At 39.2% G+C, this 15,135-nt stretch overlaps 1 protein-coding gene across 5 annotated transcripts in view; it reads left to right on the top strand.

Annotated features, from left to right (window-relative positions):
• OVCH2 (ovochymase 2) overlaps positions 1 to 15,135 on the top strand; it is a 39,970-nt gene that overhangs the window by 2,598 nt on the left and 22,237 nt on the right. For 3 of the 5 annotated variants that reach the window (XM_055721584.1, XM_055721586.1, XM_055721588.1), the window contains 4 exons: positions 1,300 to 1,419; positions 3,929 to 4,024; positions 10,061 to 10,147; positions 13,959 to 14,066. In XM_055721584.1, the coding sequence (XP_055577559.1) occupies positions 13,976 to 14,066 (91 nt within the window). In that variant the 5' untranslated portion in view covers positions 1,300 to 1,419; positions 3,929 to 4,024; positions 10,061 to 10,147; positions 13,959 to 13,975. Of the gene's footprint in view, positions 1 to 33; positions 282 to 1,299; positions 1,420 to 3,928; positions 4,025 to 10,060; positions 10,148 to 13,958; positions 14,067 to 15,135 lie in introns of those variants that run through there. The other 2 variants (XM_055721587.1, XM_055721585.1) reach the window with 2 other exon arrangements.

Here is a 15,135-nt window from a genome sequence, read left to right as displayed (position 1 = left end):
GATTTCACTGCACTAATATTTTGAACTATGTGCACTAGTAAGCTTACTAGAAAAGCAATATTCAGTGTTCTGAAGAAGCGGCATGCGATTACTCTTATGTACTCAGACTGTAACATTATTATAGCAGATTTTCTGATGCTTCTGTTCTTTCACCTCTTTTTCTTTAGAGGAGAATGACTGAAAATTAGTTGTTTGTTGGAAACTAAGAAACGCACAGCCCAGATGTCTCTTACCTGGCAATTAACTTCTTTAGGAAAGAGGCTTAGCTCAGGAGACTGTAAGTGGTGCATGTCTACCAGTATAGCATTTTAAAAAGCACTAAAGTAAATAATCTATACAGTCAGAAACTTTTCAAATCAACTGAAATGTAACACTGTACAGACAATATGTGCTATATTGTGATGTTTAGGCACAGAGTTATAGTTGTAATAGAATTAAACATTTTTCCATGTCATTATTGAATAGAAGAGCAAAATACTAGCCCCAGCTTAAGTATTTCCAAATAAAAATAGTCCTCTCTAAATTACATGATTTGCTTATTTTTTGTAAGCTCTACAATCATATATTTGTGTATATACGTGCACATATATGCACACAGATGTATGAATGGCTTTTCACTATCTGTCTTTGTAGGAAAAGATTAAATGCTTGCAGTGCAAGTTTATGAGAGGATTTTCAGCACTTTACAGAAATGAAAAGTTTATCATCTCCATTTCATCATGATAGGTATATTAAATGCAGTATGCAGTTTGGAGCCTTACAGTTCTGTTTTTCTTGTTAGGTTCTGCTCCTATAGAAGATGGTACGTGTATTGTTAAGTTCTGCTCCAGAACAATTGAGTTTTAAGTAGAAAGGATTAATGAAGAGACTGAAAAACGAAAAGCTGTCATAAGAACTATTTTTATGACTGCATTAAGATGCGTAGGCACTGATTTGTTTGCTGTTGGTTTTGAAAGCTTGATGACTGGTAAATTAACTTGCAGAGATACGGTGTCAGAGTCTTAAAAATACTCTCTGCATATGCTTGAGCAGGTAGCAATAAATGGAAAGGTGAAGAAAGAGGAGCAAGTTCAGTTGCATTCCATGAAAGGCACTTTCCTTTTGTTAATGAAAACAAATTGGGAGCTTGTGACTGTGTACATGTGAGTGGGAGGGGAAACCAATTTAGTTTTACTTTTTTTACAGCTCTGTAGGAGCTGTGTTCTAGAGTTGTTTTTTGTTTTTTTCTGCAAACTTGAATGCACAGCTAAGCAGTGGTTGAGTGGAAGTGCTGATACACCATTAATAACAATATTGCAGATGCTGTTGCTTCAGTGGGTTTATGGACTGACAATTCATTTGAATAGAGCGAGCAAGCCAGAAGAGGAGGTTTTAGAGCGGGGATCATACAATGGACTGTTGTTGCACGCAGACTGTTAGGTAAGCAGTGATAAAGCTCATGTTGATGGGAATTACTGCGTGCTCTGTTTTTGAAAACTTAATTGTGCTTTCTGACAAATACGGCATTACTACTGCAGGGGCTGCTGTTGGCTTGTTGTCTAACTTCACTTGTGGAACAGAATTGCAGTAAGGTGTCTTTTGAGACAGATACCAAATCTTTTGTTTCAAACACCTATTTATCTCTCCTGTTACATGGCACTACTTGCGTGCTTGTCGCTGTTGGCACTATGAATGCTCTGCGGGCAGAGACGGGAAATACAGGAAATTCAGAGGACCAGCTCCAAGTTGCTCACATTCCTGCAACATCACTGAGAGAGAGCCCCTGTTGTTAGGAGACTGTTGGTGTTTCCATAGTAAATTCTTGGTCTGCAAACCGAAACCCTTCAGGATGGAACTTGGCAAAGAGGCCAGGCCTGGTTTTGCTGCCCTTGATCTTGACGGCAGGAATGCAAACTGAAAGAGCAAAGCGAGTCTTCTGGGGGGGTTTGAAGGATACTGCATCATGGATACTTTGCATGCAAAACCAACTCTTCCCAAGGATTTTTATGTACACACACAAGTAATATTTTTGTTGAGGAAGAGGATTCTTCTGATTAAAGAGAATTTTCCTGAGAGGGAAAAATACCTAAACAGGCAACAAGTCCATCTCAGGTGTTGTTTGAGTTTGGCCAATTAAAGCTACACTGTAGCAGATGATTTGATACCCAACAAACTAATTCTAAAAGCAGAAATTTCTACTTCAGGAGTCATAAGCTCTATAGTAGAGAGCCTTACACTACTGAAGATGACAGTGCTTGCTGGGAAGTTTGGGTGCCAACAGCAGTCTAGCTATGGCAAAATGGAGCTTCCTCTGGTCTCAATTGTTCTGCCAGGAAGTCAAGATTATTAGCTTCAGCTGATCTCGTGGAGTTTTAGATACTGAAGTTTCTGGGTGTCCAAATGGTTAGAAATACGTATGAAAAATGCAACAGGAGAGTGGCATTTCAGGGGTTCTGCATTTATTTAGGGTTGCCCTCGTGTCCCCCCTGGGTTTTTAGGTAATTTCACCATTCTGCTATTCTGACCTTTGCAATGGCCACTCATGCAATGTTATTTGAGATATGAAATTCTGGTTTTGTTTATTTAATTTTATTTTGTACAGCAAACCACATATTTCAGAGTAAGGAATAAGTGAGTGTAACTTAAACAAATCTCAGTTTTTAGAAGTGTTAAGCCAGTGTGTACCCAAATTCCGTTGTCATAATTTTTCCACGTTTATGGAGTCTAGACAGTTGCTTAGTGCATGTCAACTATTTTTAACTTAATCTAGGAAGCAGGAGAACCTTGGCTAAACATAGCTCACAAGTGATAAAGGCTGGGAAAGCACGGAAAATCAAACTTCAACCAGAAATGTCTTGTGCTCAGTGTTGAATCCTTGTCCATAGGATGGGCTTTGTGGTGCTGCAGTGTTAAACTCTAATTAATCTGGTGTTTGAAATATGACTCACACTCAACACACCTACTAAGTAACTGCTAGTTTCGTGCGTGTTTGTCTCCTGCCTGTAAAAATTATGACATTGGAGGCTACTTAAATTATTAACTCTTTATAATCCTAAATCTGGCATGCTTTCTGCAAGTTGAGAGAGGGTCTGAGGCTGCAGAATCATTTTATTTTGCTTTCCTTCTACCTGGGAACAGTTGAGGATTCCAAGGGCTATACCATGGAGAACCTCTAACACTTCAGGTAGAAATAGTGTGGTCAAAAAATGGCTCTTTTCATCTTGATGGAGAAAAACATGCAAAAGCTGCTAAACTGAAGGGCATGCCTGTTGGTAAGACCTTCTTGAATGTCAACGGCAGTGCTTCTACTGCCTGGCTTGTGGTACTAGGCCATAGTCCCCTTAGTCTGTTCTCATCACCACACATGATGTCAGCCTCTGGAAGCTTTTTTTTTTTTCCCCTCTTTTTTTTTTTTTTTTCCCTTGGTAGTTTGCTCTGGAGGTTAAGATGTGCCTCAGTGAAGTTTGTTGTACTTGGGTAGCAGACTTATCTATCCTACCCCATTTCCTTTCATCCATCTGTCCATACACACATGTAGCACTCAAGCTTTGTATGTTGGGGCTTTTTTTTTCATTATAAGATTTCAAAACCTATAGTTTACCCCTGACCTTTGCTCTAGAGAAGGTAGAGAGTTCCTAAATCGCAAATTAGTGATGCAGCTCCATGCATATTACATTAGGGCAAAGAATAGTGCAGCAAGTGATGTGTACTAATTCAATACAAACTAGCACAGAGTGGCACAAAACTACAGTATTCTGCAGTATTTGTGAACTGCAGTGTTCCAAGGGCTTGACATAGCACTTTCCTACATAAAAAGGGTTGCATTGTGCACAAAATTGTGAAAGAAATGCTGCTATTCAGTGTGTTTCAGCTGTTTTTCTGCAGGGAGTTGGTATTTGCTGTCTAGTTTGTTGTTTTTTGGTGTTTGGATTTTCTTTTTTTTTTTCAGAACTGGCCAAAGATCTTGCATGATCAGCACTATGCTGCTCATAACTATGTGGCCAACCCCCATGATGAGGTCTGAAGTCAAGCATACACAGAATTTGTAAGTGGTTTAGTTCTATCTCCTGTTTACATCAACTGAAGAATAAAGCTTGCTCGTGTTAATTTAACACTGTATTGGTTGAATTCACATTTCTTTGAGCCACAAATAAAGGTACTGACCAGTCTCCTAATGCCACGTACCACTATTGAGAAATAACTGCCTCCTGAAGAAAGAGGGCTGTCATTACAGCTTGCCTGCTTAGCTTAGGTAGACTATTGCAGTTGTTCTGAGTGGAAAGAATTTAGTAGCTTCAACTCGTGCTGATCGTGTGGAATATCATGCATCTGCTGACGAAAGGCAAAAGCCACTTCCTGTCTTTGAGCATAATGTGGTTTCTGTAGTGTTCTGTGATGTTCATTAAAGGCCTCCCATTTCTGACTGAATTGCTGCAAGAGAATTAACCAGTGGCGCATAGTTCAGTTTTCTACCTACTGAAATTTTACATTGGCCCTGGAACGCCTTTAAATTAATTTTTCTTAAGCTAGTAAGGCTCTTCCATGATTATTTTGTTGCATGGGCTGCTTGGAGCTTGCTCTGGCCTGTCACTGCAGGTGTGATAGTAGTAACCTAAACCTCAGGCTCTTGTCAACTTTGCCAAATCTTGCTGAGACAGTTGAAGTTTATCCCTTCCAAAGCTGACGTGTGATGGAATGGCTGCACGTCCATGTCTCTTCTTCACAGTATGCATGATCACATTACTTAAAACAATGTGGGTTTTTTTTTTTTAAGTAGCTCCATTATTTAGCTTTTTTGCTTTGGCTGTTTTTGCCTCCTCTCACCACCACAATGACTTTTGCAAAGATTTCAGTTGTGTTTGCACATTCCAAGTACTGAATGTTTTGTAAGGCAGACTTCTTATTTCCTACTCAGTGTTTAGAGCTACATCTACCATTGCAGAGATGGGGATTCTCCTCAGTTTCAATAGAGAAGTTATCTACTTCCCCTTTCATCCTACTGTGTGGTATTTACTGTAACACAATGTATGTTGCATCTTTCCCTAAAGGAGTTGACTGGTAGTTTCGTTGCTATCTGGTAATACCCAAGCAGAGTGTCCCGTGGCAGAAGATACTGCAGGTGCTTGCATTGATACAGGCTGCTTGCTAAGTCTTTGCTGCTTGGAGGCAGGAGGCTAGTTACGAAAGTGAGAAAATAGGCATATTAATTCAAGTTGAGAATTCTAGGCTAGCTAAAGCTTAAACTCAGGTGATTTTGTATCAGTGCGCATACCTGTACTAGGATGAATCCTACTTTGGTTTGCTGTGGGGCAGCAAGGGTTGCAAATTACTGTCCTTTGTACACACAGCATTGAGAATGAGATACAAAACTGGGAAAGCCATATAAAAAGCATGCAGCAAGATCTGTGCTGACTGTGTGTCACTGTTATTCATAATGTGATTCCTTATTATAAACAGATAACTATCCAGATTTCTTGGTTTTCCTGAAGCCCTCACTGCAATCATGAAAACAGCTTAAAATTTATTTCTAAGAAGCCTATTAAGAGGATTATGAACTAAACTTTCTGATATGACTGTATATATCTTACTGGATTTGAATGAGGTTTGCCTTGCAGTACAGAGGGGAAAAAACTGATTTTTCTTTTTGCAAGTACTTATGTGCCTGCATGATTACTGTACCGGGCAATATCAAACTAATAGGTAGAGATCAGCTACCTCCATGACAGAAATGATGTTGCTCTGCCATCTTATGGCAGAGCTGAAAACAGAACACACCACTTCCTACTTCAGTTTCAATGAAGGTTACTGTATTCATATTGATGTAGGGCAGCCAGAAGAATAAATAAAAATGCAGCTGATTCTGCTATTGGCTGTATTTTAATTATAAATAAAGGAAATATCCCATCATTGTTTAGTAATCCTGTGTGGCTTGGTTTTCCCCATCTCTCTGAAATTGCTTTCTTTTTGGACTTTGGCTTGTGCTTCCTGCACACTTGCATTACTCTGGTAGGGGAAGACAGTAGGCAGAAGGCTAAGTTCTGTTTTTAACTTCATTGTGGTCTTCCTCCCTGGTTCTGTTTTTCTCTGTGTCTCCATTTCTATATTTAAAGGTGGGGACTGTGAATCTTGCATTTTTTCACATATCCAAAACCCAGTACCCAGATTTCAGCCTGGAAAGTACCCCCAAAGGTTTTCAAGTCCACCTTTCTATGATTCAGATACAATATAATTAGCTTTATGAGCATGCTACTCTGTCACTTCTCTCTCCTTTCTGGCTTGCCCTCTCAGTCTAAACCAGCAGCTGAGAGTGTGAACCTGCTCTCTGATCCTCCCTATGCTTGATTACTTTTTCATATTTCATAAATAAGTTACTTAGCCGTGGAGATCAAGCCTGGCCAAGAGCAAACAGACTGTGGTTATCTGCCAGTTTTCTCTAACAGTGGAAGCTGGTCTCTGTTGACTGATCAAGAGCAAATACATGAATTCCTTTTGAACTTCCTTCTCCTGAACTGTTAAGCTAGTTTGACAAATCATTCATCTCTGATTGCTTACCATTTGGACTCAGTACCATCTCCTTGTAAGGCAGCGGTACCCTCTGTGAAATAGGCTGTGCAAAGATGCCAAGAGCTTTGGACTTGCAGTGCTGAACTGAGCAGGCACCTGGAGTGCTGTCCTTCAATGTCCTGTTCTTGATGCGATGTGAAGTACAGGCACTGTACTGGCAGTGTAGCCATGCTAATGTAGTACATTTTTATCTTAAGTATGTTTCTGAAAAACATGCAAGAATTCATCTCACTGCTGTTTGCCTGAGATGGCGTTATTTATGTATTTTGACAAGGAAGAGGTTTTATTGGCCCTTCTCCTACCTGATATTGCTGTTGCATTTTATCAGTATACCTGACACTATAAATGAGGTATATATAAAAAAAAAAATGCAGTCATCCAAAAGATATACTGAAGGTGGTTCCTTATGTTTAGGAGTTGTTTTGTGTTTCATGATAAAATGCTAAAGCCATCATAGAAATGTTTAATCAGAATGGATGTTTAGGTGTTGAAAATGTAGTGTGTCCAGTTAAGATTTCTTAGTATCAGACCCAAAAATAAGAGAAGCAGTATGCAAAGTGTGAGCCAGAGATTTATTCCTATGAGATGGTCAACAGAATTAGTCCTATCAAGAAGACGGTGAGCAGACAAATGATAAATCTTAATAGGTGTATTTTTTAAAAAAAGTGGCTTAAGTAGTTACACTGGAGAGCATTCTGTTCTTTATCATTGATCATACTGAGAGAAGAAATTACATTATTGGGAAAAAAAATTCTGTCTCCTAATCTACAAAGCCTGCTTGATGAGTGCTTGTTCAGCCAAATCATGCCAGATTGCACTAGCATCATTTCCACTGTCCTTGTCAAGGTGTGGTATGATATGAAAACGTGCACACAATACCAGTGGTGGGAGGGAGGTGGAGGAGAGAGGGAGGGATGAACTCTTTGTGCACAAGGCAGTGCAGAACAGCTGAGACAGCTGGCAGCAGCGGAGGGCCTGTTCTCCAGTGCCTTGTATTGCACCTTGCCCAGGTGCCTGCTGAGGGAGGAGAGCCGGGACCTCACGCTCGGCTCGTAGTAACTTCTCTGTTGTACAATGCCTTGTGAGCTCGGATTCAGTGCATTTCAGGCTTTATCCTTCTGGATGTGGGGATGCTAAATACAGGGCCTAGATACCTGCAGAGCAAACCCAGTAATTGTTAGTATGTTAATATAAAATAGTAGAGTTATGTGAAATTAATGCTTTAGTGTTCCTCTATTTTTTTATTTACGTTGACACTGAGGAGTTGCTACTGTGCTAAAAACTATGCATTTCATTAGCAACGAAAACATTCCTGAGGGGATGCTCTATGTTTGGGTGCTAAGCGACCAGCATGCGTCTGACTGTCGCTGATTTACTTAAAGCATGGGCCAGATTTTCCTTAGCTGAAAAAGCATTAGAATCGATCTTTACTTACAGAGCATTTTGAGATAATCAGGGCAAATACTTGAGCTAAGCACAATTTTGTTCCCTTTTTCATCCTTCACTTGTCCTTTCCCGGTTAATCACTTACGCTGTGGATGTAAGGCTGGACTCTATCCCGGTGAAGCTTTGGCCTGTATCTGAACACGTTGTGCTCTTAGCCTGCAGTATTTTTGTATTTGTTGACATCGTTCATCTTGTTTGGTTTTGGTCTTGTGTACTTTGAAAGGTAAAACTTCTGTCCATGAGAAGACTTGGCTGCAAATGGAAAATGTACGTCACAGTATTACTTATTGTAGGTGCAGGTAACTGAGCCTGTATCTGCAGTTCTTCTAGATGGGCGAGCTCTGAAAGCAGGAAAAATGGAGCAGTTGTGAAAAGCAGGGAAAGGCCAGCAGGTGTTTCTTTTACTTCTTGGTTGCCAGTTAATTTTGGCTAGTATAACAGCTATTGTGCTTTGCTTTGCATAATGAAAAAGAGGTTAAGTGCGCTTTCCTCTAAAGTTGCACTCCTTTTTTTGCACAGGAGGCTCAAACAGATCTTGATGCGTATCCAAAAGCCTGAATTAAAGACCAAGTGTTCTGGGAAACAGTGTCTTGGGGGTTTCTATGGGTTTACTCCTAGTACTCTTTTGAACTTTCTTGCTATTGTACATTTTGTTCTATGCTCTGACAGGTCAACTGAAGAATTTAGGAGGACGTAGCAAGCTGAAGTAAAAACATTATCAAAAGCCAACCTTTCTTGTTTTACTGCTCCCTCTGAGTTCTTACTTTAGTTAATTAGAAGTCATAAAACATAACTAAATGTGTCTCTGTGAGGCAAGAACACTGGCCCTTTCACTTATGCAGTGGGCTGTAATGAGAACACGGTGGTAGCGGGGGAGGAAACGTTAAAAGCGCAAAGTCTCAGAAAGTAGTCTGCATCCAAGGGAATCTGATATATTAGGCTGACTAATACTTGGGAGGATGTGGAGTGGACGTAAGTTGTGCAGGGGTGGTAGCAACTTTCCTGTTTGAACTATGGAGTTACTAGGTGACGGTATCTTTTAACTTCTGCTATGCTGCTAAAAGTCCATAAAGATACTTCGCCCTTTCAGGGATCTTCACACCCTACAAAAAAGGGATTTCATAATCCCCAGAGTGTGATAGTTGATACTTAAATATTGCAGAACATTTAGCCGAGACATGTTTACTAACCAGAACCAGGCAGGAGGTTGTTAACAAAGCTTGGAACAGAACTGAAAACTCTGGGTCTGTTTCTAGGACGATACTGTGTCTAAAACCCAGTCTGGCTGAAGTTTCATGATTGCTTTAGATATTTTAAATGGTAAGTGGAGGCTGCAATCAAAAAGGATGGACTGGTCTGTCTAGTGCGTACATTCATTCCTCCTCCTTCACATTGGCACTGGCATTCAATTTTTGAATAACAGCTTTGATCAAGGAACCAATCCAGATATAAAAGCAAAGCCAGCTACATAAAAAAGAAGAGCATCCAGCTCTCCACACAGCCTGACCAGAACTGAGGCTAGCACAAGGAGAATGGCAGCAACAGGCACCTTCATGGGAGATGGGGCACAACTGCCCTCTCGGTAGCAGCTTAGACTTGGGTTGGTGTAAAGCCATCATGAACTCACAAGCACTGTGGGAACACACATCAGGTTTTTTGGATTGCTTGTGAAGCATTTGCCTTGCGTGTTTTCAGCAGTTACTGTTTGTTCTTGGTATACTAGCAATCAATTGTCAGCACTGGTTTTAGTAATAGATGGAAATTAAGTGGGTTCAAACCAGTACTGCCTTAAAATTTTTGATTCTGACCTTTTTCTAAATGTGTATTTGCTTAATTTTCAGGCAAACATTTTGCTTCCCCAAAAATGTCCCAGTGACTGAAAAATCTTGGATATGAATCTTTCTGGAAAATGAATTCATAGCATCATGAGCATTATTACTGCAAAATTTTAGTTTGCAGAACTTTTTTGCTACCTTTACCCAAACCTAGCTATAATCTTAAACAATAAAACTAGGTTAACTGGGATTCACGTGGAATGTTGAGGTGAAATTCTGTAGTTTGTCTTTTGCAGGAGGTCAAGTGAATTTATCAATAATCTCTGCTGGTCTGAGGAAGTACACAAATCCCAGCTGAAGGCATACCTTGGCAGAACTCAGAGGTGAGACTATATTTATAGAGAGGGAGAGGGAAAAACATGTTTTTAAGTTAAAGAGTTATTTACTATTTTGATTCTAGGAATCGAGAATTTCAAGGAGGGAATTCCCTCGGCTTTTCAATACATTGATCTTTGAAGTAACATGAAGGCTTTGGCTGAAGAAAGTGAATGAAAAGTTATTCTCTCTCAGTGTGTGTGTGAGTGGTGATGGGTTTTATAAGCATATTAATATTGAAGTGAGTTTTGTGCTGGTGCTGTTCAGGGTCTTTTGTATGCATTGATGTCTTCTTTCATTTTGGGGAGGTGGTAGGCAATAATGGGCTTATCTTGAGAATTAAACTTGATTTTCTTCTTACATCAAACCCGGGCATAATTTGAATCAGGTAATTGGAATTACAATAGCCTAAAACTGGTGAAAAGTAAGTTTGGAAAATCAAAATTCATGCACAACTATCAAATACATTTAATCCCCATTAAAGCTAAATCTGCTTTCAGTTAAAAACTACTGAATTCATAAATGTAATACATGCATGACAAGATTTATGGATTTAAATATTTCAAGACATTATATCTTGTTTAAAATATGAAACCGTTAATTTTATTGAGCTAATAGGTTTTCCAGTTTTCCAGCCAGTGACCTTGCAAACTGTTTGTCTGTGATCGATGACCCTTGAAAGCACAGCTCATTGTGTTTTAAAAAAAACAACAAACCCAAACCAACCTACAAGCAAAGCCAAGAAAAACCAGTCCAATTTCAATGTGTCTTTTCTACTGATCTTCTAATGGGTTAATTACTAACTGGCATTTACTGCTTGTTTTACCCTCCCCAACTTCTGTCCTTTACTCCTCATTCCCTCTTCTCTTAAACTTCACATTGTCACTAGGTGAATGCATTTTCCATCTTTCTGCCTCCGCGACCAGGAGGAGCAACACGAAGTAACTTTTCTAACAAGAATAGAAAGTGTTTTTTTGTGTCTTGCACTCTGTCCATCTCAGTAGTCCGCTAACCTTCACTGAAAAGCAGCCTGTGTTCCCTCCTACCAGCCCTTGACCTCCTTAAAAACTCCTCAAAATCAGAACAGAGCACCATTCTGGAAAGTTCTGGTGATGGATATTATCTATATTTTTTGCTTTCTCTTGGTCTGAAACTTATTTGTATGCATGCATGTTTAATGTTTTAATAACCTTGTAGGAAGGAGCAGCTGTATACATTTCTTCAGCATCAGGCATGCTTTGATTTACAAGCATTTTATTCTCCAAGTGCACAGCAAAAGAAGGGACAGGCCAGACCGAGTAGCACTGATCAGCACCATTCTTGTGAGGCTAGGGACTGGCTCTACCTGCTAAAACATGGATCAGGCCATTTTGGACAGTCAGTGATTTAGTGGCTTTGTTTTTCTTACTACAAAGGTGCAGGACACTAACAGGATACAAAGCCAGCTCTGCACTGAGATTCCAAGCAAATGCGTGGATGGAGATCAAGTTGTAAGATGTGACCTTTGCTTGCCTCTGAGGAATGATGCTGGCTGCACTGCCTGCCAAAGCTGCAGGGTTTTAGGAGCAATAGCAGCTATTCAGTAGGGGGAGTAGGTGAAGTCATTAGTGCCTCTGTCTGCACTCAAGATAAAGGTAACAGCTGCAGGAGAAAGATAAATAGGTAGCAAAGCGGAGAACAAAGAATAGTAGGACAAGAAGGCCTGCACTTCTCTTTTGCCATCCCCGATAAGGAGCAGGTTGTACAGAACGTGCCAGTCTATGCTTTTTCTTTCTGACCTCTTTGGCTGCTGCAGAGTAAGTGTTGCCTCTCTCTAACTGATTGGAAATGAGCTGATTGTTTCTCCATTTGCCAGTGAGCCGAATGTTTCTCGTTCTCATCGGTGGTAGTTTGCACAGCATCCCTTATAACTGCAGAGATTTATTCTTGTTTGTAATCGTCCTGTTGGATGGCATTATTCCCAAGGATGTTGTTATGGGGGCAATCAGAGAGCTCTACTGCACATGGAACTGATTGTGGGGGCTTGGGGTTTTGTCCCTGCAAAATACAAATGAATTAATGAAAGAAAGCAGCCTTCAAAGTTTTAAATTAGAGCTGGAATGTTATTGGTGATGCAGGTTTCAGAAGTTGCAGAATTACGGATCTCCACAGGACCAGTGGGAAAACTGCAGTCTTAAAATGTTCTGTGTATTTATAACAGAAAGAACAGCTGCAACTCAAGAGTTTCTAGGACAGGGTTTGTATTCAGTTGTTTGTTATGAAATTGTCTATTTAGAGTAAAAGTTGTTTTTTGTTGTCGCCTCACTGGTAGAGGAAAAGAACAACAAAAACTTAGAATTAAATAAATACATAAATGATTGTTGAAATGTTGACTGATGGTGTGTTGGGGTGGGGTATTGCAAAATCCTTGGTCAAATAACAGAAAATATTCAATAGACCGGGGCTAATGAGTCAAGTATAAATTGTTTTCATTGGGAGCCTGTGCAGAATTAAAAAAAAAAATAAAAAATCTTGTCCATTGTGATGGTAACCACAAAAAGAGAAACTGTTTAATTACTGTTGCACCTTATTTTAAAAGAATATCTATTTTGCATTTACCTGTTGGCATCTTTAAAAAATGTAATTTTGATAAGTTAGGACTATGAAGGTGTTAAAGACTGAGATTTGTATTAACATGCACCTATTGTTTACATAGTGTTTCTGTCTTCAAAGTTGGATGCATTTCCCACGTGAAAATTATGGATGCTATGAGAATACAGAAGGTAGAAATACTGAATTATTTTTTACAAAGACGGAGGAAGCTGAGGATCTCAACCACTTAAGCCAAGAAAAAAACAAAGCCCCAAACAAACCCCCAGTGTTTTTCCCTGTCTTGTGTGAATATTTCTTTCCCGAGTAAATCTATTGCTTCTTTTGACTGTGATGTTTTACTTGGTGTTTACGTATTTCATATGAATTTAACTTTGGATAATATTTTAATTGTATTTACTGCTCTGTTCAGTCACTTGCAAGTCAGGCAATACTTGCTAAAACTGATCGAAGTTTTAAGTGGTGAATTTGCAGGTAAATTGAACTTAGGCTTTTTGTTTTGTGAAAACTTTTAATTTAGCTGCTGATGTGTACCTTAGAAGGCTATTCAAATCCTAAAAAAGACACTTGCACTTAAATTGCTATTAAAAGCAGAGCTGAGCCATCAAAGTGACTTGGAACTGGTGCTGCTGATTGCTGACAGATTTTTAAAAGGCTGAGCCTGGTCGTCCTTAGTTGCCTTTCAAAAAAGGGATGTAAACACTGCTCTTTTAAAAATAAATGACTCTTTGATGCAGAGAGCTACCTTTGTCTTATACAACACCGAACATGGTGCCAACATAATGATAAGCTTTTGGTATATTTCTCAGGTCTGTAAAGCTGGGCTAAATACAAATTGTGCATGAAATAAAAAGTATTGCCTCTTCAAAAGCTGTAGAAATTGTAGGGGCAAATAGCAATTCATGTTCTGTTCATGTGTGTTCCAGTTGGATATCAACATCAGCCTGGATAAGCTGATGCTGGCAAAGCATGCAATAGTAACTTCATTTTGTCATTTTGCCTGAAAAAAACTTGTTTTGGGGAGGATTTTATCTAGTATTTTACAGCAAAGGCTTTAGTAATGGCATGTAAAAAAATCATGCTCTGTTAAATTTCAAAAACTTACTTGTGCAGTTAAGTTCTTTATGGCTGGTTTAATGAGTAACTTCTACTTCAATTAGTTGCTGTTCTCCTGCAGTGTAGTATTTGGGTTTCTTTTTGCCTATAAAGCCTCTCCCTGTCTTCTCTCAGTCATTTAGCACCCCAGGATGTGCACGGCCCCTGGTAAGCTGCAGTTACTCCTGACAGGGATAGTTTGTATTGCAGAGTTTCATGCTGCACCATCTGCTCTTCAGAAAGGTAGGATGAAAATTTCACTCGAGCTTTAACAGTTTTCTAAGTACTAGCGGTTTTGTTCTTAGGCAGTGACAAGCATGGGAATCGGTCCTGAAATAAAGAAGCTGCACTAGTTTCACCCTCTACGTTTTTGACCCTAAGAGCTTGCAGACCTAGACACAAGGTGGCATTAGTATAATCGGTCTAGTTTTCATTCTTTGCTTTTGTTCCAATCCAGGTCTGTAACTGAGTGTTATCTTTTAATGAGTAATTCTTCCAAAACTTTTGTCAGATTCCTTGGTGATTTGGAATGAATAACATTAAATAAAAATGATTTATGATTAATTAAATAAATACTTTCAGATTTGCAGCAATTTAATGAAGGTCATGGTTTAGCATGTTATCTGTGGGCTGCAAACAGAGTACAGTGAGTCTTCTCTTCCATTGTCTTACATCTTCAAATCCAGAGCATTCTTTTGTGTTTTTTTTGTTTTTTAGACAATTAATGACAACAGTTGTTCGTGTCTCCTTCATGAAGGTTTACTGATTTATAGTGAACAGGCATGGAAATCATGTCTTGGCTGTTAGCAAAACCATTTTGCTCCCATTTTAAATTTGCAGTATTAAAAAAGGGAAGTTTACAGCTTAATTTCCAAAATTCTGCCCGTCAGTTGTTTTCACTGTAAAAACTCTATTTTGGCTGTCAAAACAGGTGTGGTTTCTGGATCATCTTAATAAGGTGCTCACTTAAGCAGTCCAAAGCACAGTATTCTGTAGAATGGTTTTCACTGGCTTCAGCATCCTGCCATATGGGTGCATGTGATGCAGTTTACATAGAAAACTCTCATCCAACTGGTGAACACACTGGTCCTGAAGCAGTCGGGAATCTCTTGGGCTTACAAATATCAAGGCACTGTAGATTTTAGCCTGTCAAAATACAGATAATATGTTTGGTATAATATTAATATAATTATTAACTTGCAGTTTTTAAACCAGTCTCGCATGTTAGGAGAATAGACATATTTGATGCTGAAAGAAAAAAGGTAAGTTTTAGTTTGTGAATCTGTTTTTTTAAATTTTATTTATTTTTGCC

The sequence above is a fragment of the Falco cherrug genome, chromosome 10, assembly GCF_023634085.1.
Source record: "Falco cherrug isolate bFalChe1 chromosome 10, bFalChe1.pri, whole genome shotgun sequence".
Lineage (NCBI taxonomy): Eukaryota > Metazoa > Chordata > Aves > Falconiformes > Falconidae > Falco > Falco cherrug.
This window is presented reverse-complemented; position numbering and strand designations above follow the sequence as displayed.